The sequence below is a fragment of the Elgaria multicarinata genome, chromosome 2, assembly GCF_023053635.1.
Source record: "Elgaria multicarinata webbii isolate HBS135686 ecotype San Diego chromosome 2, rElgMul1.1.pri, whole genome shotgun sequence".
Lineage (NCBI taxonomy): Eukaryota > Metazoa > Chordata > Lepidosauria > Squamata > Anguidae > Elgaria > Elgaria multicarinata.
In genome coordinates this window covers 91,249,788-91,269,628 of record NC_086172.1, presented here as the reverse complement: position 1 = coordinate 91,269,628, position 19,841 = coordinate 91,249,788, and the positions used below count along the sequence as shown (strand labels likewise).

The 19,841-nt window shown below is 45.0% G+C and overlaps 1 protein-coding gene across 1 annotated transcript in view; it reads right to left on the bottom strand.

The window, feature by feature from the left end:
* Window positions 1–19,841, bottom strand: part of SLC22A18 (solute carrier family 22 member 18) — an 83,625-nt gene that overhangs the window by 54,317 nt on the left and 9,467 nt on the right. Inside the window, exon 5 of the mRNA XM_063117170.1 lies at window positions 18,695–18,827. Within this exon, the coding sequence (XP_062973240.1) occupies window positions 18,695–18,827 (133 nt within the window). The remainder of the gene's footprint in view (window positions 1–18,694; window positions 18,828–19,841) is intronic.

Genomic DNA, 19,841 nt, shown 5'->3' with positions numbered 1-19,841 from the left:
TATTTTTTGATAAAGCCAGTTACTGTCGAGCTGGAAATCATCAAGTGTTTTGGAACCAAGGGATTTACAGGCATATGTAAACAACCCAGAATAGCAAGTCACCCAGAAATAACTTCATTGTCAACTGAAATTTTGAGACGGTCCCTTGACAAATCTCCATTCAAGCAGATGATATTTTATTAAGCAGTTACATTTCCTGGAACAGTAATCCTTGAATCTGGCTGTGCACCTCATTGAAAGTGAGAAGTAGCTGGCGCCATTCATTAAGCTTTGGACTACAACTCCTTGCCGGCGGGGGTCGCTAGGAGTTGTAGTCTAACATACCTGGAGGGCACAGATTGGGGAAGGCTGCCCTAGGTGTCAACTTCTGTCACTCTTTTGACAACTCCTCCAATTAGTTGCTTTCTCTGATGCTATAAAGATTGCAGTGGTTTCTTGTCAAAGATAAAACCGAAACCAGAGTCTTGTGCTGCCATGGGGCTACATGGTTGTATCTGGTTTTCAGACTTCGTTCCCAAAGAAGCTTGTTCATGAGGAACAAGAGTGCCAAAGCATGTTAAGAAGCTCAGCCTGACATCTGGAATTGTCACTGAGATTGGCTATTGCCTTGAAGCTAGCCAGGCACCAGGGCTAGTCCAAAACATTTTGGTACCTGAGGCAAAAGAAGATGGTGCCTCCTCCAGTTTAATGGACAAAAGCAGACTGGACTGGCAATTGAAACTTTCTTCAACACTTATGGCAGAACAGTGTCCTCCACTGCACCTGAAGACAGCATGCTAACTTAGGGAGCAGGCTGCATGGTGCACAGCTTTATCTGATACATGCTGCTCCCTGAGGTGATTGCCTTGCTCTGCCTAATAGTAGGGCTGGTCCTGGCAGGTACAAAAAGTAGCAAGCTACTACTTAGTAGATGGTTATCTCTATTCATCCCAGAAATCTGGGGAATCAGGGTAGTAGAACATTTCTCCTCACCACCGACAGGTTGATACAGGTGACTAGCTTAGAGGTTCATCCCACATACACTTTTGTTCTGGTTTAGTCTTGAATTATCCCATTTCGGTTTTATAGTGCTTATATTGCATATGAAAACTTGTAAACTTACACCTCTGCTGTAGTGCGTTGGGGAGATCCATTGAGGTTCACTCACACATGTTATCCCCACCCCCCAGATCTCCTTTATACCTCCTCCTACCGTTTATTGGTTGTTTGAAGTGGGGACAACTCCCCCTCTGACAACAGGGACTGGGTTTTGCTTCTCTTGTTACTGAACACCAAAGTAGAATGTTATGTAAGACTGCAAGTCAACTCTTTTGCATGCTTACTCAGTAAATAAATCCCATTGAGTTCAACGGTATGCATTTCCAAATTAGAGCCTCTAGGATTGCAGTCTTAATTTTTGCAACTAAAAAGGGAAAAAAAACCCAGGCTGGGGTGGGGGAGTGAACTGGGATAGGAAGTGGCCATCTCAACTCCCAGTGTGCAAAGGAGGAGACTTCAAACGCAACACCAGGACCTCCAATGACAGAGAAATTGAGAGGGAAATCACAGTTAGTGAGAGGATTAAGCCATCCTTTCTCATGTGGGGGCTCCCAATAAAAACTGGACCCCCCATTCTTAAAGAAAAGGAAAAGGTGGGGAGATGCAGGATCCCCTTCCATGGAGAATGTTTCCATCTCTGCTTCCCCCTGTTTGTGTCTCCTGCCATCCCCCACTCAGCTTCACATGCTCAAAGGAATAGAAGTACAATCTGTGTCCTTCCCCCACCAACTCCCGTTCAAATAAGAATAAGAGCAACACATGTTTTTAGGGAGACAAATCAATAAGGGAAGAGACACACAGCCTGTGTCTGTGATATTGGGAGGCGCCCCACCCCCATGGAGAGCAAGGAGGGGGTAGGGGAACGGGGCAGAGTAGGATGGAAAAGGACACACACATGGATTCAGAAGCAGCCAAAGGACTTCGCTTGAAACTGACAAGACATTTTGGGTGAAACTGACCAGACTTGCATTGCTTTGAAGACCAGTGGAAAACTGTAAAGGTTTAAGGGAGGAAAATTTTTAAAATCATCTATAATCAACGGATGAAACAATCTGATTAAAATTTGGTATACTGAAAGCACTCCTTAAGATCTTACACTGTGCCAATTTGGATCTCTTTATCTTTAAAAATGAGGGTGCTGCTGGCAAGGACGGTGCATTTTCCACATGCTTTGAAGCAAAGGCTCCGTTAAAAACATACACAGATCTAAAGAGTCTCTCTCCCCACACATCTTCCTTTCCTCCCTCACAGTCCTGTATATATGAGGGTGAGGGTTGTTGCTGCTTTTTGCTTGTAAAATGGGATTAGCCGGTCCTGTTCCCCTGCAAGGAGAGAATGGGGGATTTCGGAAGCAGGAGAAGGAAAGGTTTTCATTCAATTGGCACACCCCTCTCTTTCATCAGCAATACCCCCTTTGAAACCACGCCAACAAAACAGTGCAATGAAACAATGTTTGAAAATACATGTTAAAGTTTGAGTGATGTGCTTTTGCATGACTGGAAGAATCAGACTTTCCGCGCACCAAAATATTTTGCTATGAGGGGCAGAAGAACTGCAATCACAGCAGGGCATAGTCAACGTCATCAGAGTCCTTCGCAGGGAAAGCAGACTATAACGTCCACATCATTTGAGTCCATTGCATAGAATTCACTGCAGCAGCACAATATAAGGCTGGTGTGATGAAGACTTTTTTCTATGTGCATTCTGGGACAAATTAAGTTACCATTTTGGAGTATTCTCCAGATGGGTAGCCACATTAGTCTGCTGCAGCAAAAACAACTGAGATTTTTGTGGCAGATGCATCTGATGCTGCGGACTTGAGTTAACGAAACTTATGCTATAATAAATGTGTTGGTCTTTTAAAGTACTCAAAGCATGTCACCAGATGAGTGTTTTATCACATGCTCATTACTGGCCACTCAAGTTTTTTTGTGGGTCCTTTTGATGATGCTGTCTGCCTTCCATGCATCTCCCACTTCTTCTGGTCTTTTTTCCATCAAAAAATAAGACCAGGTAAATTTGTTTTAAAAAAAGAAAAGAAAAAGAAACTTGCCACCATTTCCTGCTGTGTGCAGGAAAAGCAGTGCGATAAAAACGCCCACTGAATGGGTCACATGGCACAGCAGCTGGAAGCCAAAGCGACAGTAGGGAAATGTGATTTTCCCTCTGTCTGACGACATTCCATGACTCTCCTTTTTTCATTTGGGGCATAGCTGTATTCACTCAACCCTGGTGGGGAAGGATGCATTAGAAGGGCAAATAACCCCCCAAAAAAACCAGAAACGAGCTGCCCTGTCATGGGGAAGGTGAGAAGTAAAAAGAGACAGTCAGGACAATCCAGCACACTGCTAATTTGTGGCCCAACAGAAATCTCGTTTGGCGTACAGATCCAGAATGGCAAAATTAGGCCGCCCTCAACTAGGGCTGCCCACCCCCTCCGGATGATAAGAAAAGAGCAGATCGTCTCACTCTGTGACAGGAATATTCTCACGCTGCCATTAAGGATATAGGATCCTATCCCAGTAAAAAAATCCCTATCATCATTGGTTCTTCTTGCTGGCGAGAGGACACATCAATAAAATACCCATCCCAGTCCTCAAACAAATGAGTCAAAGACTGAGAAATGCAAGTCTGGGCATGTCCAGCTTCCTTGCTGTAGTCAGTCTAAACTGCACAGCAACCCACCAGTTACATCCTCATTCCTCTGCCTCCGTGACACAGCTCAGAGTCCATGAGCACTTTATGACACACAGCCATTGTGCTGGAAAGGGTCCCAAAAGATAAAGAAAGGGAAGAGAACTACAAAGTGGCCGGCGGCCGTCCATTACTAATGCATGACATCAGGTGTTCGTGTGGGATTTATTAGATGAAAGGCGTTTTTAATTATGATAAGGTCTATTTACCTTGTAGCTCTCTAGATTAGTTTTATAATTATAGCTTGTGCAGTTTAAACGTGATATGATTTAGGGACACAGTTTCAGAGTTCAGTGGCAGGGTTGAAGCACATTTTAAAGGCCTGCTCTTGAATATATTCAAGAATAAATGGCAAAAGCCCAATGGATTTTAAGAGCACTGCAGCAATGTTATCAACACAGGGCAAACACACACACCTTTTTTTAAGGGATCTGTGCTTTGGTATCCATAGCTAGAACACAGTCTCGTTTAATGGTTTGTAAAATTCAGGGCACAATCCTATTTATTTATTTATTTATTTATTTAATTAATTAATTAATTAATTTATATCCTGCCTTTTTTCCTCCAAGAAACTCAAGGCAGCGTACATAATCCTTCTCCTCTACATCTTATCCTCACAACAACAACCTTGTGAGGTAGGTTGGGCTGAGAGTATGTAACTGGCCCAAAGTCACCCTGTGGGTTTCCATAGCCAAGTGGGGACTAGAACCCGGATCTCCTGACTCCCAGTTCAAGACCTTAGCCACTACACCACACTGGCTCACATATTCTATGCATATTTAGACAGAAAACAAGTTCTGTAACTCCCAGCACTACCCTAGCCAGCATAGCTGGAAGCTGTAGGCCTACTTTTAAACATACATAGGATTATGCCCTCAGTGTGCAAAACCACTGACGAATACCCAAATGTGGTCTGAAACGCAAAGAAATGTGTGTGATATCATTGTTTCAGGGAAATTATTTTAAAAAACTAAATACTCGTCCACCGTATGAAACACAGAGGTTTATAGCAGATGCCCCAAGCTTATGTAGATGTTTTCCCTTAGAAGGTTCGGCAACAAACAAACCTTCTAAGGGGAAATGTGAAGGCAACACTCCAAAAAGAAAAATGCTGGCAATGTCTGTGATCCAAATACAGTTCAGTATATGAAGCCGTACCCTTTTCATATTACAAGAGGGCCTGTATAATCTAAATAAATAAAGCTCAGGGACAGTCATCTCTTACTCTAATGCAAGGGTGGACATCCTTTTTGGTTGGGGGACACATGGGCTCCTACAAAACTCTCCAGGGGCCACACACCCTGTTTCCTTGCAGGATTGGGCTCCTGGCACCTCACTAAATGGCAGGCTATGGGAAGCCCGATTTTAATGGGAAACTTGGTGTGTGAGGATGAATGTCCTCACATGTCCTATGGGATGGTGGAGACAGTAGGGTGACCATATGAAAAGGAGGACAGGGCTCCTGTATCTTTAACAAAAGATACCTGCTGAAATTCCCTTTTCAATACAACTGTTAAAGATACAGGAGCCTGGTCCTCCTTTTCATATGGTCACCCTAGGAGACAGCAATGGCATGGGGGCGTTGGTGGGACTAGGGCACCTTCGGTAGGCTGTATATGGCCCATGGATCATCCACTCCCTGTTCGGAGGGGATATTTCAACAGGTACAATTCTTGTTCTCTTAACTTCAGTTGCTGTGGTAAGAACTATGAAGTCTTTATTTACAGGCAGTGCATGCTCCCTGGGGCTTTGCATGTTTTCCTTGTGGTCAGTTCCAAGCCCAAGCCCTACAAGAAGGAAGATGACTTTTCATTGTCCTTTTCCATGAGCTCATGAGGTGCAACTTGCTACTACATCACACTTACGAAATCAACATCATCATTTCCTTCACTGGAATGAACCCATGAACTCTGACATGAAATTTCTAGGGAAACGGGACAGCTGTCCTGTGGCTTGAGGAATAACAATTTGGTGGTTGCCGGAACATATTGTCTGGATGAAACATTTGACTTGCGTTGTTTGGGGTTTTGTTTTCCTTTTCACGAAATGCACTGTTCTTTGGCAGCTAGGGCATGATGTGCTTATAGATCAAAGAGCTGCCAGTGATGAACATTTGAGAGAAAATATTCCGGAATGAGGCAGTGATGTGAATGGCTTTTCTTCTGGGCCCTTCCACTGGGGCTGACATTTACATCACTAAGTGATGACATCAGGAACACTGCAAACAAAAAACCCTTTATATTCTGAACTTTCTCAAGCGGATTCTTTTGCATATCTACAAGAGTCAGCTGCTGGGGAAGGAAGTTTAAAAGACCATTAATTAGCTCTATCTTTAAAAAAACAACAACCCCAAACACCAACCAATTCCAAAGGCATATAAAAGGATTGTGCATCATCTAGATTAAAACAAAGCTTTGCTCATTTACAGTGGCTTTTGTTTTGTTTTTAAATATATGTTAAAGATAGAGGGCAGTATGCAATGGAGTCCTTACGTGGGCAGCCCAGCCCCCCTGGCCCCTGTACGTGTGCAGCTGGCCCTACTGTTGGCAGCGCACGCATGGCCCTGCTGGTGAAGGCCACAATGTATTTCCATTTCTGGAAGGGCAGGTTGCCCCCTTTCTGGAAATGAGTGTTGGTACTCATTTTGGTGCTTTGCCATGGAAATGCTACATCATGACTACCAGCAGTAGGGGCTGTGTGCACTCATGTGCTGCCACTCCCAGGGCCAGCCACGCATTCGCTAGGGCCTGTGGGCTTGGGCTGCCCACTCCATTGAATACTGCCCAAGAGAGCTAAAAGTAGGAAGTAGATGGTGGTTGGGCTGGAAATTCAACCCAGGCCACAATGCCTTTTCATCAAACATAGCAGTCAGGGAAAGAGAGTGGGGCCAGGGGGGAATGGGGGCATGGCTTTCTGGGAAGCCCCAGAGGGCTGAATTGAGACCCTAGGTGGGCCAAATTTGTTCCGTGAGCCAGAGGTTCAACAGCCCTGCCTAGACCCTCAGTACATCTGTTACTGATGTTATTGGATAATTTCTTTTGACTAGGAATCTTCATTTATAGATGAACAGAGGATTAAAAGGGCAGAGAGCAAGTAATTTCCCAGGCATCCTTTCCCACAATGTATCTGCACAATAGGGTTTAATCCAAAGCAGAGTCTGACTCGAAAACTGGAAAGCTTTGCTATAAGACAAACCACACCTTATATGACCTCTTCCTACCCTGTTGGTGCAAGTTGGCATTGTTCAGCCCAGGTTAATGCAAGTTTGGACATGAGCAGAGCCCTCTGTGGTGAGCATGGAGACAGCCATTCATAAACCATGTTGGGCCTCAGCTGCAAAAGAAGAATTCAGTGTCTGGATGCTTCACATACCTTTGACACACTCTGGCTAAAAGGCTGGCGATGGGAACTTTACATTAGAGAATAGTGGGGAAACTGAAACGGACATTGTTCCATGGGAACAGTACATTTCCATTTTGTTTGGTTTTTTGAAGTGTTGTGGTTTGAAAATGGCAATAGAAATGGCTAAAGGGGAAAGGTAAAAAAAAAGAGAGAGAAAGAACTGGATCCTGGTGGAAGAAGGCAGGTTGCACAGCATAAGATTTGTGAACAAACAGGAGAAAACCGGTGTTTTTATTTTGTTTTTGCATGGTGAATTATGATGATTTTAAAAAATCTGCACACACACACACACACACACAAAGCTCACGGAGCAACATAACTTTGTAAAGAATGTAGATAAGACAAGGCCATAACATACATCAATAAAAATAGAGAAAGGCAATAAATGTCATTCTAAAGAAGTTAAAGAGTTAGGAAACTATTATAACCCCTGGTATGACAAAAAGGAGCAAAAGTGCACAGAAATTCTAAGCCATCCTCCAGATGTTTTGTACTACAACTCCAATAATACATTACCAAAGGCCATGCTGGCTGAGACGGATGGGAGTTGTAGTTCCAAACAACTGGAGGGCACCAGGTTGACCACCTCCCTATTGCCTAGTATAGAGGTGGACAACACAGGCCCCATGCAGCCCCTGCTGCCCCAAAATTAAACATTAAAAAAACCCAAATGGTGTTCCATAGTCTGTTGGTAAATTTAACCCTTTTAGCATTATGGAACACTGAGTTTTGTTATTAAAAACACATGTTATTCTTTCTACCCAGTGCAGCCTGCAGCCCCCCCAAATGCCCCCCTGGACATCCCCTTGTTGTCCAACCCTGTAGAACATCTTTACTTCTAAAGCCACCAGTGATCTGCATGGCCAGTGTTGCACTATCTATCTTAATGCATTCTGCCTCAGAATTTCAAACTGTTAGATCCCAACGTGGAGAAACTTTCACCAATCAAATGGCTTCCGATGTGAAAAACAGAGCTGGTGCAGTCCCATGAGAGAACACTGTTGCTTCAGCAAGTAAGACCTCAGATTGGCCCACAGGGCTGGTTCGGAGTTCTCCATTCATGTGTGGAGGCTTCTCGTCAGCCATTTAAAGTGGTTGCGCTCCATGCGGAAGTGATCACTAACTGTTCCTTATCCCTGCTGCATTCCCCTGTGTCATGTGAATATGTGCTTCATTGCCAGCAATATCCCCCCCTAGGAATGTCACGCTGGCATTGTTGTGCCTATGCCACCTTTGATTGGGTGATTATAGTTAACATTACTGCATCAGCATAGAGCATCAGCAGTGGAAGGGCTCTTTGGTGGCCTGCATATGGGAATGTTGATATTGTTATGCACAAGGAACCCACTTCAAAGCAGCAAGCAGCCTAAGGCAATCCAGTACTTACCCAGAATTCCGATTCCTTAAAAGGAGGTCACCGAAGACTGGTATTTCTGTGACATAAGGTTTATTTACACATTTATACTTGCTGAGCATCAGATGAGAGTCCACTGCATTGACACTCCAACAGATTCCTGTTCCACATCATATGTCCCAGGGGAACTCTAGTGCCATTGGATTTCCTGCAGAGACCAAAGTCATCTCTTGGGCAGGAGCCACACTACTGCTTTATAGTGGTATTGAAGTGCACTGACTACTGTTAGGGCCCATTGACACATACCATATAACACTTTCATGCCACTTTCATAGTGTTATATCCTGCTTGGTGTAGATGTGTCCTGGGTCTCCTTTTCAAATCTAGTTCCAGCACAGACTGACTTCCTGCCACACATACCTGCATCCTTTGTTCTTCCCCCAGATTAGCACTTTCCTGGGGGGAGGGGAGAGAGAGAAAGAGACGGCCCATTTATAGATCTAGAGGTGGTCAGGCTAAACTTAACCAACCATTCTGAGCCATTTTAATAGTCTCTTTTCACAATGACAGAATCACAGGATTTGGGGGTCCTTGAGAGATCATTCAGAGTAACCCCCACTGTTTCTTTACAATACCTAAATTAGCTCTTAGGACCAAACAAAATGTGACATTGGTCATGCAGTTAGTCCTGGCGTGTGTGTGTGTGTGTGTGTGTGTGTGTGTGTGTAGGCAACCCAGATTTGGACAGTGTCATGGCAGGGAGAGGGAGGGATTTAACCCTTGCACCCACAATGATCCTGATGGGAGTGAGGCCTCCCCACACCTGCTAGTCACTTAGGATAGCCAGCTATCCCTTTATTTTTATTTTTTTACAGAGGCAAGTCCTCTATTTAAAGAACTGCTAGAGGAACATCCTCCGCTTGAAGGACTGTCCTGTCCAATTCTGGTTTAAAGCTAAAGACCCATAAGAATTCTTGTCCATCAGCAATGCGCACCTGGGCAGCTGACAGAGCATGCAGGTCCATGGGTCACCTGGTCACAGTCTTCCACAGTGTGCTGAGATGTACTGTATTTCTATCACAATTAAAACAATTATGTCTCAATTTGCATCTAGACATATAAATTAACACACACAAATGCTATGCAAATTGTGGCCCTCTTTTCTGATGATATGTGTCCTGATTTTGAGCGATTCCTAATTGGCCACCCTATTCATGATGGGAAGAAAGCCACCACCACCACCACCACCACCACCACGCCATAATCCCAATCAGCCTCCCCCCCTCTCCCATGCTGCCTATTTCTTTATTTTTTTAAAAAAAATATTGCTGGCTATCTCTAGTTTGGCTTTCAGCCCCATTGTGTGGCAGGGAAGGGCAAAGGGAGGTGAATTTGAGCAATTCACAATGTGTGCATGTGACTTTTAGGACAAAAAAAAACCCCAATACAATAAATTGAACTTCATTTAACTTCAGCAATAATTCAGCTTTACAGGTGGGGCTCTGTTAGTGAGTGAACCAGGGCGTGGTGGCCCTTCTGGATTAAATTATCTGGAGGAAGGTGCAATCCTGAACTTGCAGCCGTAGCCTGGAGAAATTCCGGGACAGTTTATGGGCAATCTGGCCATTAGCCATGGGAACCTCGCCCTCCAAAATGCCCTGTCATCAAGAACAAAGGATTTTTTTGTGCCTTGTGTCACCAGCGCAAACTGCTTGGCTAATCAGCATAATCGTTCCAGGCTGAGAAATACCAGCATTTCTACTGTAACACAGAGAAAGAAGAGCCAAAGATTTCTCAAGCCAGAATGGGGAAATTGTCTAGAAATAGAGCAGAGATCTCCACCCTTCTGCCCTGTTCCATCCACGGTCCAGTCTTTACCCCTTTAAACTCCCACAGATTTTCCATTCTGCCGATGTGATGGAGACACAAGAAAATGGGTGGAAATTCTCCAGTGCTGTTACAGCTAGGTTACGGGAAAGAAACATGGTGATATAATTCTTTCTGTAAGCAAATAAGTATGTCACTCTGTCTACTGAATACTCATCTATATTGCATTGTGCTTGTGGTGATAAATCCTCTGACACCAATTAGTTGAGCTGGTTTGATGGCACAGAATGTTCAACTACTCAGGGGTCAAAGCTGCCAGTGACAAAAGGTTCCCAGTCCCATCCGTGAGAAGAGAGAGAGAGAGAGTTGTCAGTCTGGCTGGGATTTTTAATAAAATGAAACTTTAGACAGACCCTAAGGAAGGAAGATCCGTGCAGAGCAGGCTGAGGACACTTAACTTCCCCCTTCATTGTCTTGCTATTAATCTTCACACATTTCCCTCAGATGCTTGATCTTACAGGGTTTATGGAGTTTTTCATGCTTCGTTAAAAAAAATTATAACTTAGAACTGAATTAGCATATTTATAAACTCTAACACAAATACCATTAATATGGCAAGCCCACACAGCTTCCCTTTGCACAGCATACAGCCGGGGCGGGGAATCATTTCCTGTTGGGGGCCGCATTCCTTTGCAAGGAATGCATTGGAGGCTTGCATCAAGAGTAGCCATGTTCGGGCACCTGCTGAGGGCAGGGGCCACACCCCAGCAGAAGCCCACTGATAAGAGTCCTCTGGAGTTGCTTCTCCTCTTTACCATTGCTGTCTGCTTGTTCACCTGCCTCTCACTCTGGCCCAAACAACAGTGGTGGTGAGAAGGAAGAGCAGGACCATATCTTGGTCACTGGTTCCCTGCTTGTCAAGCAAGCAATCGGTAGCAATGATGGGAAAGATGAGGAGGAGGAGCAAGAACAGCTCATGACAGTGGTGGAAAAGGTAAGCTCACTGAGGGTGAGGCCCATTCAAGTGCCTTGCGCAAGGGCCCTTCAAAGCTCGGAGCTGGCACAGGCTGCTTCTCAACAACGCATTGGGCCAGAGCCAAAAATGAGCAGGGCTTTCCCTTTCCTTTCTCTTTTTCTGCCCTCCCCGTTTCTCTTTCTTACATAAGGACATAAGAAGAGCCCTGATGGAGCAGACCAGGGCTCCATCTTGTCCAGCATTCTGTTCACACAGTAGCTAACCGGTTGCCCACAGAAAAGCCACAAGCAGCACATGAGTGCAACAGCACCTTCCTGCCCTTGTTCCCAAGCAACTGGTGTTTCTACCTCTGATACTGGAGGTAGCAACATAGCCGTCAGGGCCAATAGCCATTGATAGTCTTCCCCAGGAATTTATACCCCACCCATTTAAAGCCATCCAAATTGGAAGCCATTACTATGCCTTGTGATAGCAAATTCCATGGTTTCACTATGGAATGTGTGAAGAAGTGCTTTCTATCTCTCCCTCTTCCTGCCTGCCCAATGAGCTGCCAGTGACGGGATCAAGTGCTCATGCCAGGAGTTTGAAATCTCTTGCAGTGGGCTTTTAAAATTAGTCCAAGTTGCCTACTCTGGCCTGTGTTGATTCTCCCATCTACTCAATGGGTGTTTGAGCATGGACAGTGTCACCTAAATAGGAGAGGTGACCATGTTAGAGCATGAAATATCCTGTCCCATCATTCTTTGTCCACTCCTAGTGCTTCTTCTCGCATCTTCCATTTGACACCAAGGACATTCCTAGGAATAGGGCACCTTGCAGACTGCTGTAATGTTCTCTGGCAGCCATAGAAGATGGACTCAAGGAAAGATATCACCTGAGGAACCAACCTAAAACTTCTATTCTGTTCCTCTATATTAAAACACAAGTATGTGTCAATGTCAGACATGCCTGAATAATAGTGTTAATGGATGGATCTTGGAAAACAAAATACCAAGTGGGCAGAAAACCCCAATTACATTCTTTTCCTATGGCATCACAGCAAACACAGAGAGAAATCACTTCAGAATTGCAAGCCATGAATACATTTCTTCATATCAAACAACAGAAAAATGGTGGAAAGTTATGCAACTATAAATACAAATGAGGCCTTCGTGCAACACTTTGGAATGTCTTAGGAGGAGAGCACAACCATAAGCCAACCCAGTGGTTTCATTTGCAAGAACTCCAGTGAATTTAAAGGGCTCTCTGGACTGCAAAGCCTTTGCGTTCTTTCCAAGTGTGGATGCGGTCTCCCACACTTACATAACGGGACAGCTTATGCATTAAAGAACTCTGTATGTACATCAGAGTGGCACACAGAACCCTGGATCGGGGGGTGGGGGGAGAGCTTGTTCAGAAGATATTAGAGATCATTCCATTTTAAGACAAGGGGCCCAGCTTGACAGTGTCATGTCGGTGCTGCGAGGCCTCAGACTCCCACATTGGCGCTCCTTCCCGGCATCTGCACAGGTAGGACTGCCAATGCAGAGTTGCTGCCGGTGCCGGGCCAAGCATCGGGGAGGAGGGAAGAATGGGGCAGCCAGCTCTCCTCCCTCTGGTTGCCCCATTCCTCCCCCGTTTTTTTAAAAATCTGTAGATGTGAACCTTCGCATCTACAGATTAAAAAAGAGGGGAGTAACGGGGCAGCCAGAAGGGGAGGAAGAGAGGGGCACATGGCGACTGGAGGAGAGCCGGTTTGGGCGCTACGCATCCCTCCCCCTCCGGCTGCCCTGTTCCTCTTCCCCCAATTTTTTTTTAAAAAATTAAGCTCTAGATACAGCCAGCAGGAGGGGAAGGAAGAGGGATGCGCAGTGCCTGAATCGGCTCTCCTCCAGCTGATGGCAACCAATCAGGGCACACCATTGGCGGTGGCACGCGCCTCCACTTAAAAAAAGTTGGGGTAAGTGCCTGACTTTTTTAAAGTGACGTTTAGGGGGTTTGCCCCTGGATGGCTTTGGGATGGCAGCTGTGTCCCATGTAAGGCAACCCATAAAAATTGTACCCAAGAACCAGGAAGCACAAAAGCACCAGGTAAACAATGCAATTTCCCTTAATGTAGAGATGCTCGAAGTAACTGCATTTGCATGTATGTCTTTTTTGCTCGCATGACTATGTAAAATAGAAAGTTACTTTACAAGCACAATTTCAGATTACATCCCCCCTTTTAATTCTTGCTTGTGAAAAATCCCTACAACAGCAGGCCTTGACTGGAATATATAGTTCCTCTAACTTTCACCAGCATGTTAGCACCACCTAGTGTATATTAAAGCAAAGTATCACACACCATAAAAGCAGTGGTACTCCCTTCTTTAAAGTCTAACCTTTCTCTGCAGCGTCAGCCTGGCTAGTGGATGATGGAACAAGGAGGGGTTCCTCCCCCCACTGCCACCCTATGGATAAAAATCTCTGCAGTGATTTTGCAAATCTCTGCAAAAAACTGGGCAAAAATGAAGAAGGCATCCAACTAAATACACACGTGAGGTTTCATACTGGTAGGTTGCCAAGTATGTTAAACAATAGAATCCACATATATCCTATAGCAGGGATGGACAACTTGTGGCCCTTCAGATGTTTTGGCCTTCAATTCCCTTCATCGCTTATCATAGGCAGGCTAAGGTTGATGGGAGTTGTAGGGCAAAACATTTCGAAGGCCCCAAATTGCCACCCTCTGTGACATGAAACTGACGTGGAGACCAGTCTGAGGTAATGCTGATTTGTTTTAAAATATATAGCACTTTACATTTCAATCTGTATTTTACTTCCATTTATTGGACAGTGTTGCTAACCTACCACCACCACCACGACGTTAGTTCTGAGAATAGGGCCCACAGGAAGTAAAGGGGAAGAGCATGAAAAACCACAGTCTGCTTTGCTCAAAGCCTGTGAAAATAAGGAGGGGGCGTGGGCAGCACCTTCATTCAACACTGCAAGAAGTGGAGGAAGGCTGAGAGCTCATGTAGCCTAACCCACTTGGCCCGTTCAGATACACAAGGCTACAAGAAGCATCCGTGCCTAATCTAGCAACTAATTGTGTCTGCTGAGGTGAGTTTGTCATGCATTTAAAGGCCCTCACACATGATTAGAAAGTGCATGCCCCCAGCCACATCTTATTCTTGGCAAGATATTCTGGCAGAGCAGTGCCAACACACAAAACCAATGCCTATCGTGCAGTTTCCCCATTGCTGTGTAACAGATGGGGGATATTACTGCCAGCCCTGTGAACAGGTATTGGATGTCACAAGTTGGAAATCCCCTCCTGTTAAAGCAGTACGACAATGGAACCAATTACCGAGGGATGTTGTGGGCTCTCCTACACTAGAGGCATCCCAGAGGCAGCTGGATAACCATCTGTCAGGTATGCTTTGAGGTGGATTCCTGCATTGAGCAGGGGGTTGGACTCCATGGCCTTACGGGCCCCTTCCAAGTCTACTATTCTATGATTCCCCTCTAAAATGGATAGAGGCACACTAGGAATGTCAGAAAAATCTGCAACTGATTCGAATGAGTTCAGATTTCAATGACTCCATCCTGTGGATTCCACATGGATTCTGAGGACTTGCAGATCATTTTTTACTTTGGGAGGATTTGCACAAATTCACAAGTGTGTATTAGGGCCAATCCACATGTATGCTAATATGCGTTAGCGATAATGACCTATGCAAGTAGAATGGAATTCTCTTACATCCCCTCCACCCCGAATCTGAATACATCAAAAGGCGGACGCAGGAATGAAAGATACTTGACAGTCCATAAAACACAGACAGAAGAGGTTTAACAAAATCTGCGCATCTCTAACTCACACCTAGCACAGGGGAGTAGTAGTACATTGCTTTCAAGTAATAATTTAAGAAACAAAACCTCAATGCTCAAGAAGTAGGACAGTGGGGGTGGGGTGTAGGGTTGTTGGCATTTTCCAAGCCCTCTTTCCAAATGCTGCTCAAGTCAAAGAACGCACCACTGCTATGAACACACGCCCAACAAGGTGGAGACGGACACAAATATTGACAGCAGAACACTGTCACCTAGTGGATATTTGTATCTATTACCGTGCATGGTTTACCTTCCTTCACAGTTGTTAAAGTTAGAACAGCACCATTTTGCCTACTTCTGTTTCTTGTTTAAAAGCTATGCCAGGATTTCCTCAACCAAATGCTCCATAGGCAACAGCCACCATTGCTCTACAAGGTATTCAAACCGAGATTTTAGCCGTATAAATTATAGACATAGCAGATCAATCACAAATTACAGTATGTGCCCAGGGCTGCTTCTAACATTACAGGTCTCCATTTACAACAGGAGTGCATTCTTGCAACATGTGTTTGCATTGCGGTGAAATAAACTCATAAAACAGCCTTGCATGCACTTACAATGGTTAACCGCCATGTATGTGCTCATTAAAGCTGCGGCATATGAAGCAGCCCTCAGAAATCTAAGCAGAGATAACACCCTGTGCCTCTACATGCTTACTCAGATGTAAGTTCCTTTGAGTTCAGTGGGACTTAGTCCCAAGTAAGAGAGTAACCCTGTGGCCCCTAGACAGCATCTGAAGGGCCATAGGATGTTTTGGATTCCCCAATCTGATGTCAGAGACAGGAATCAGAGAGCCAAACCTCATTCCCTTTCCCCCTCTCAGCCAGCGTGGAAAGAACTGGGCTGGCTCAGAGGTCAGGAATTCAACCTCAGAGATGGGGGAAAGGGGGGGGTTCAGTGGGTGGATGGAGAAGAGGATGGAGAGGCCAGGCTATGACTTATCCTGAGCCTCTGCCAGCCTCCTTCCCTTCCACTCTGAAATGCCTTTGCTAGACAGGCAAAAAAAACCATCTAGCAAAAAATGCAGGGCAGGAGGATGAGGAGGCAAAGTTTGCCTCCGCCTCTCCTCCCACCCTGCATAGGATGGTTGCAAGCCTCTGAATTTGGGGGCTTACGAGCATTGAGGGCACCACCCATAGGATTGCACCCTAAGTGCGCTTAGCGTTAAATGGGATTTCAGTAGTATAGCTGTGTGCAGGACCGTAGTCTATCTATTTGCCTGTCCATGAATGAACGGCAAATGCAGAAAAGCAAAAGAATTGCTTCACAACGTTCATTCCTCTGTTGGACAAATCCACATCTTATGCCCACCGCAATGGAAAAGCTTCCATTGTTTTTAATAAACCATGATTATAGTCAATGTGCCTCTTCTTGTGATTATGAGCCAACCTGACATGGCAATTTTAGCCTTAAGGCCACTTCAGACGCTCCCCTTTTGAACCCCGAGATTACTCTCAGTGGTAGCACAAGTGTCTTTTTCACTAGGAGGCAATGCATTCTGGAACAGATACATGACAAATGGATCCATTCCCTGGGGTGGAAAAGTCCCACAACATGAGGATTAATTGACCTTGTTTTTTAAATTTATTTAAAATATTTCTTGGCCACCTTTCAGGGCAGGAACCCTCCTAAAGAGGAGAACAAGAACAAAACCCACAACATAAAAATCAACGTGTTATTAAAAACAGTAAAAATAGCAACAGAGGGAACATTCTAAAAATGAGAAACACCCGCGTAAAACAAAACCTACAACAATTCACAAGTGCAGCTACAACCCAGCCTGATAATATCAGAAACCGCCAAGCAACCTTGAGTCCAGGGGTGCAGAACCTCAGGTGTGGAAGCCAAATCTGGCCCTCTGGGAGTCCCCAGAAGGTCCTAGCCCCTGCCCCCCCCCAACCGCCCATCATTTGGTGGTTTCCAGCTTTTGTGTAGCTTTTTCTTTATTCTAAAAGGTTTGGATGGCCACTCCTAATGGCAGAAAGAGCTTTCAGCTACAACATGCTGGTATTTTTGTTTTGTTTTGTTTTTAGCCCCACCCCTTTTGCCTTCCGCGCTGCCCCTGACGGCAATGCAGCCCCTGACAGCTTCTTCCAAATTGAAGTCAGCCCTTGGGATGAAAGGGGTTCTGCACTCCTGCTTGAGCCAGTCACCATTTTGGAGGCAGCAGCACATACAGTGGGAAGGAAAAGCACTTAGTGTTTCAGCCTTGGGGGGTGGGCGGGGAACCAGCATTCACTTTGGACTTTGTTCCTTGAGGTTGTTAACCCTCTTTTAAACTTCTGCTGCTTTGGAGCGATTTAAAAAATAGGCTGCAGGAGACAGGTTGTTTGTTTAAAGTTACATAGCATGTGACCTAACACACAAAAGGCAAGTATTTTATCATTCCAACATTGATTTGGCATTTCTGTGCCTCCTGGGACTGAACTGATCATCTCCTATCCTGCTTTTGATACTCCTAGAAGGCCAGGTCCTGAGAACTCTCCATTGTCCCCTCACAGTTTCCACTGATTGACCACTGCTTTCCCTGATTGTGGTTCTGTACATGTTCTCTAAACTGTCCCTCTCAAGATGGCCATGGCTCAGACTTTGGACCTTCTTCATGTTGCGCACACAGCTGCTGCCCTTTCATTTTTGGCCACCTAGTTATAGCTGGAGATTATTTGCCAGCAGCTAAAGCAAGATGGTCCCTAGCAGGCCCCAGTCTATACGTCAGCGAGATTGCTTCTCATTTAATTTTAACCCAAATTTTTGTTGATTCAAATCTAGGTAAAGAATGTCACACTGCAGCAGCAACAGTGATTTATCTCCTGAAATTTTATTTTATAGTGCAGTTATTAATGCGCATATGCGCACATACGCACATTTGCACATCCAAGGCTATGGATTGTAGACGAGGCAAGCAATAAATTTTATTTGCGGAGCTCTGCAGATTCATAGTAGAGGAAAAGCGAGTGGCGAAAAGAACGAGGCAGCAGAGGAGGATGCGAGCGGGGGACTAAACAGGCCTCCTCTCTCTTGCTGCCCATTCACCCCTCTTTGTTTTCATTTTAAAATCTGTATCTGCCCGTTCCCCATATAGGAGGAAAAGCGAGTGGGGAAAGCAATGAGGCAGCAGAGGAGGATGCGAGTGGGGGACTGAACACATCTATCTCTCACTGCCAGTTCTCCCCTCTTTGTTTTCATTTTAAAAGCTCCATCTTAATTCAACATGGAAACGATGGGAAGTAAAGAGGCAGCCAGAGGACACAATAAGTGGGAAGGCGGGGAATCAGCCAATCACCTTGTCCTACCCCCAAAGCTCCGCCCACATGTCAAAATGCGATTTTACTCCCCCAACGACACATAACTGGTGCAAACTCAGACGTGATTCAAAAGTTGCGGTAAATCGCAAATGCGAATATGTGCATTATTGCATTAAAAACCCAGCGCTACGGCGAATGGATGGCTGCGTCATGTATCTTGAAAGGTGAATATGTGCATTTAGGTTGGGGTAAACAAGCTGTATAGACAAGCCCCTGGGCATGACCAAAACAAGTTAAGAAACCACTCACCCAAATTTTGTGGTTAAGGTACCGCCCAGGGAAGAGCCAATGATTACTCCTGTTCCAAAGCAAAGTCCAAGTTTTCCTAAAGCATCAGCACGTTGGGTAGGAGTAGTCAAATCCGTTATGACCATCTGAGCACCTATGAAGACAGTGGGGAAATAAATGGTTAATACTGCAGTAGGGAAAGACCTTTGTCTTCCCTTTTTAAAAGTGATCATTAGTGGTTTGGGAGTTTATCCAAAGTCTTTGAGTGAGTATCATTAAGGACTGTGGGTTTGCATTCATTCAATTTGGCCACAAAGTGTAGAATTTGGCGGTGCAAGAGACCAATTCCCTGACACCTAGGCTGTCTGTAGGCAGTGGCAGCTCTAGGTTTCTGAGGGCCATTAAGCACCTTCAGTGCTTGTCCTCCCTCAATAAGTCTCCCGTTATTGCTCCTCCTCCTCTTTCTCATTGCTATCACTTGTATGCTCGGCACTTCTGGAAATTAATTTAAATGGTTTTATCCAATTAGTCTTTTGAAAGATGAGGTAGAGTCCCACTTTAGGAATTATGGGAGGCATTTTATTTGTTGCTGTTATGCTGGTGTGTTGCTGGTGGAGGTACAGTTTTAATTGGGTACAGATACACCAGCTAAATAAATAAGGCAGAGGCAAATATTCATCTAGAAAATTTGACCTCCTACCTTAGTGATTGATTCCCAATTGTCCCTAATATCAACCTGATCTTATGCACAACATCACCTTACAGACTACTTGTGTATTTATTTATTTATTTATTTATTTAAAGCATTTTTATAGTGCCGCCTCACCATTTCTGGCATCGAGGCGCTTTACAATAGCATATAAAACAATTCCATTAAAACCCTCAACCCACATTAAGACAATTCCATTAAAACCCTCACCCTCAAACCATTAAAAGCCCTCAACCCCAATTTAAACCACCCCCTCCCCGGACTCTTGTGAAAATAAAAACGCCTTACAAAGGCGTTTGAAGCAATTGAGAGTGGGAGCCTGTCGAATCTCCAGTGGCACATTGTTCCATAACCGGGGGCCAGCCACTGAAAAAGCCCTGGCCCCCGCACAGTCCAATTTGTAGCGGGGGACCATCAGGGCACCCTGCTCCTGAGAGCGAGTCTGCCAATGGTGAGGCA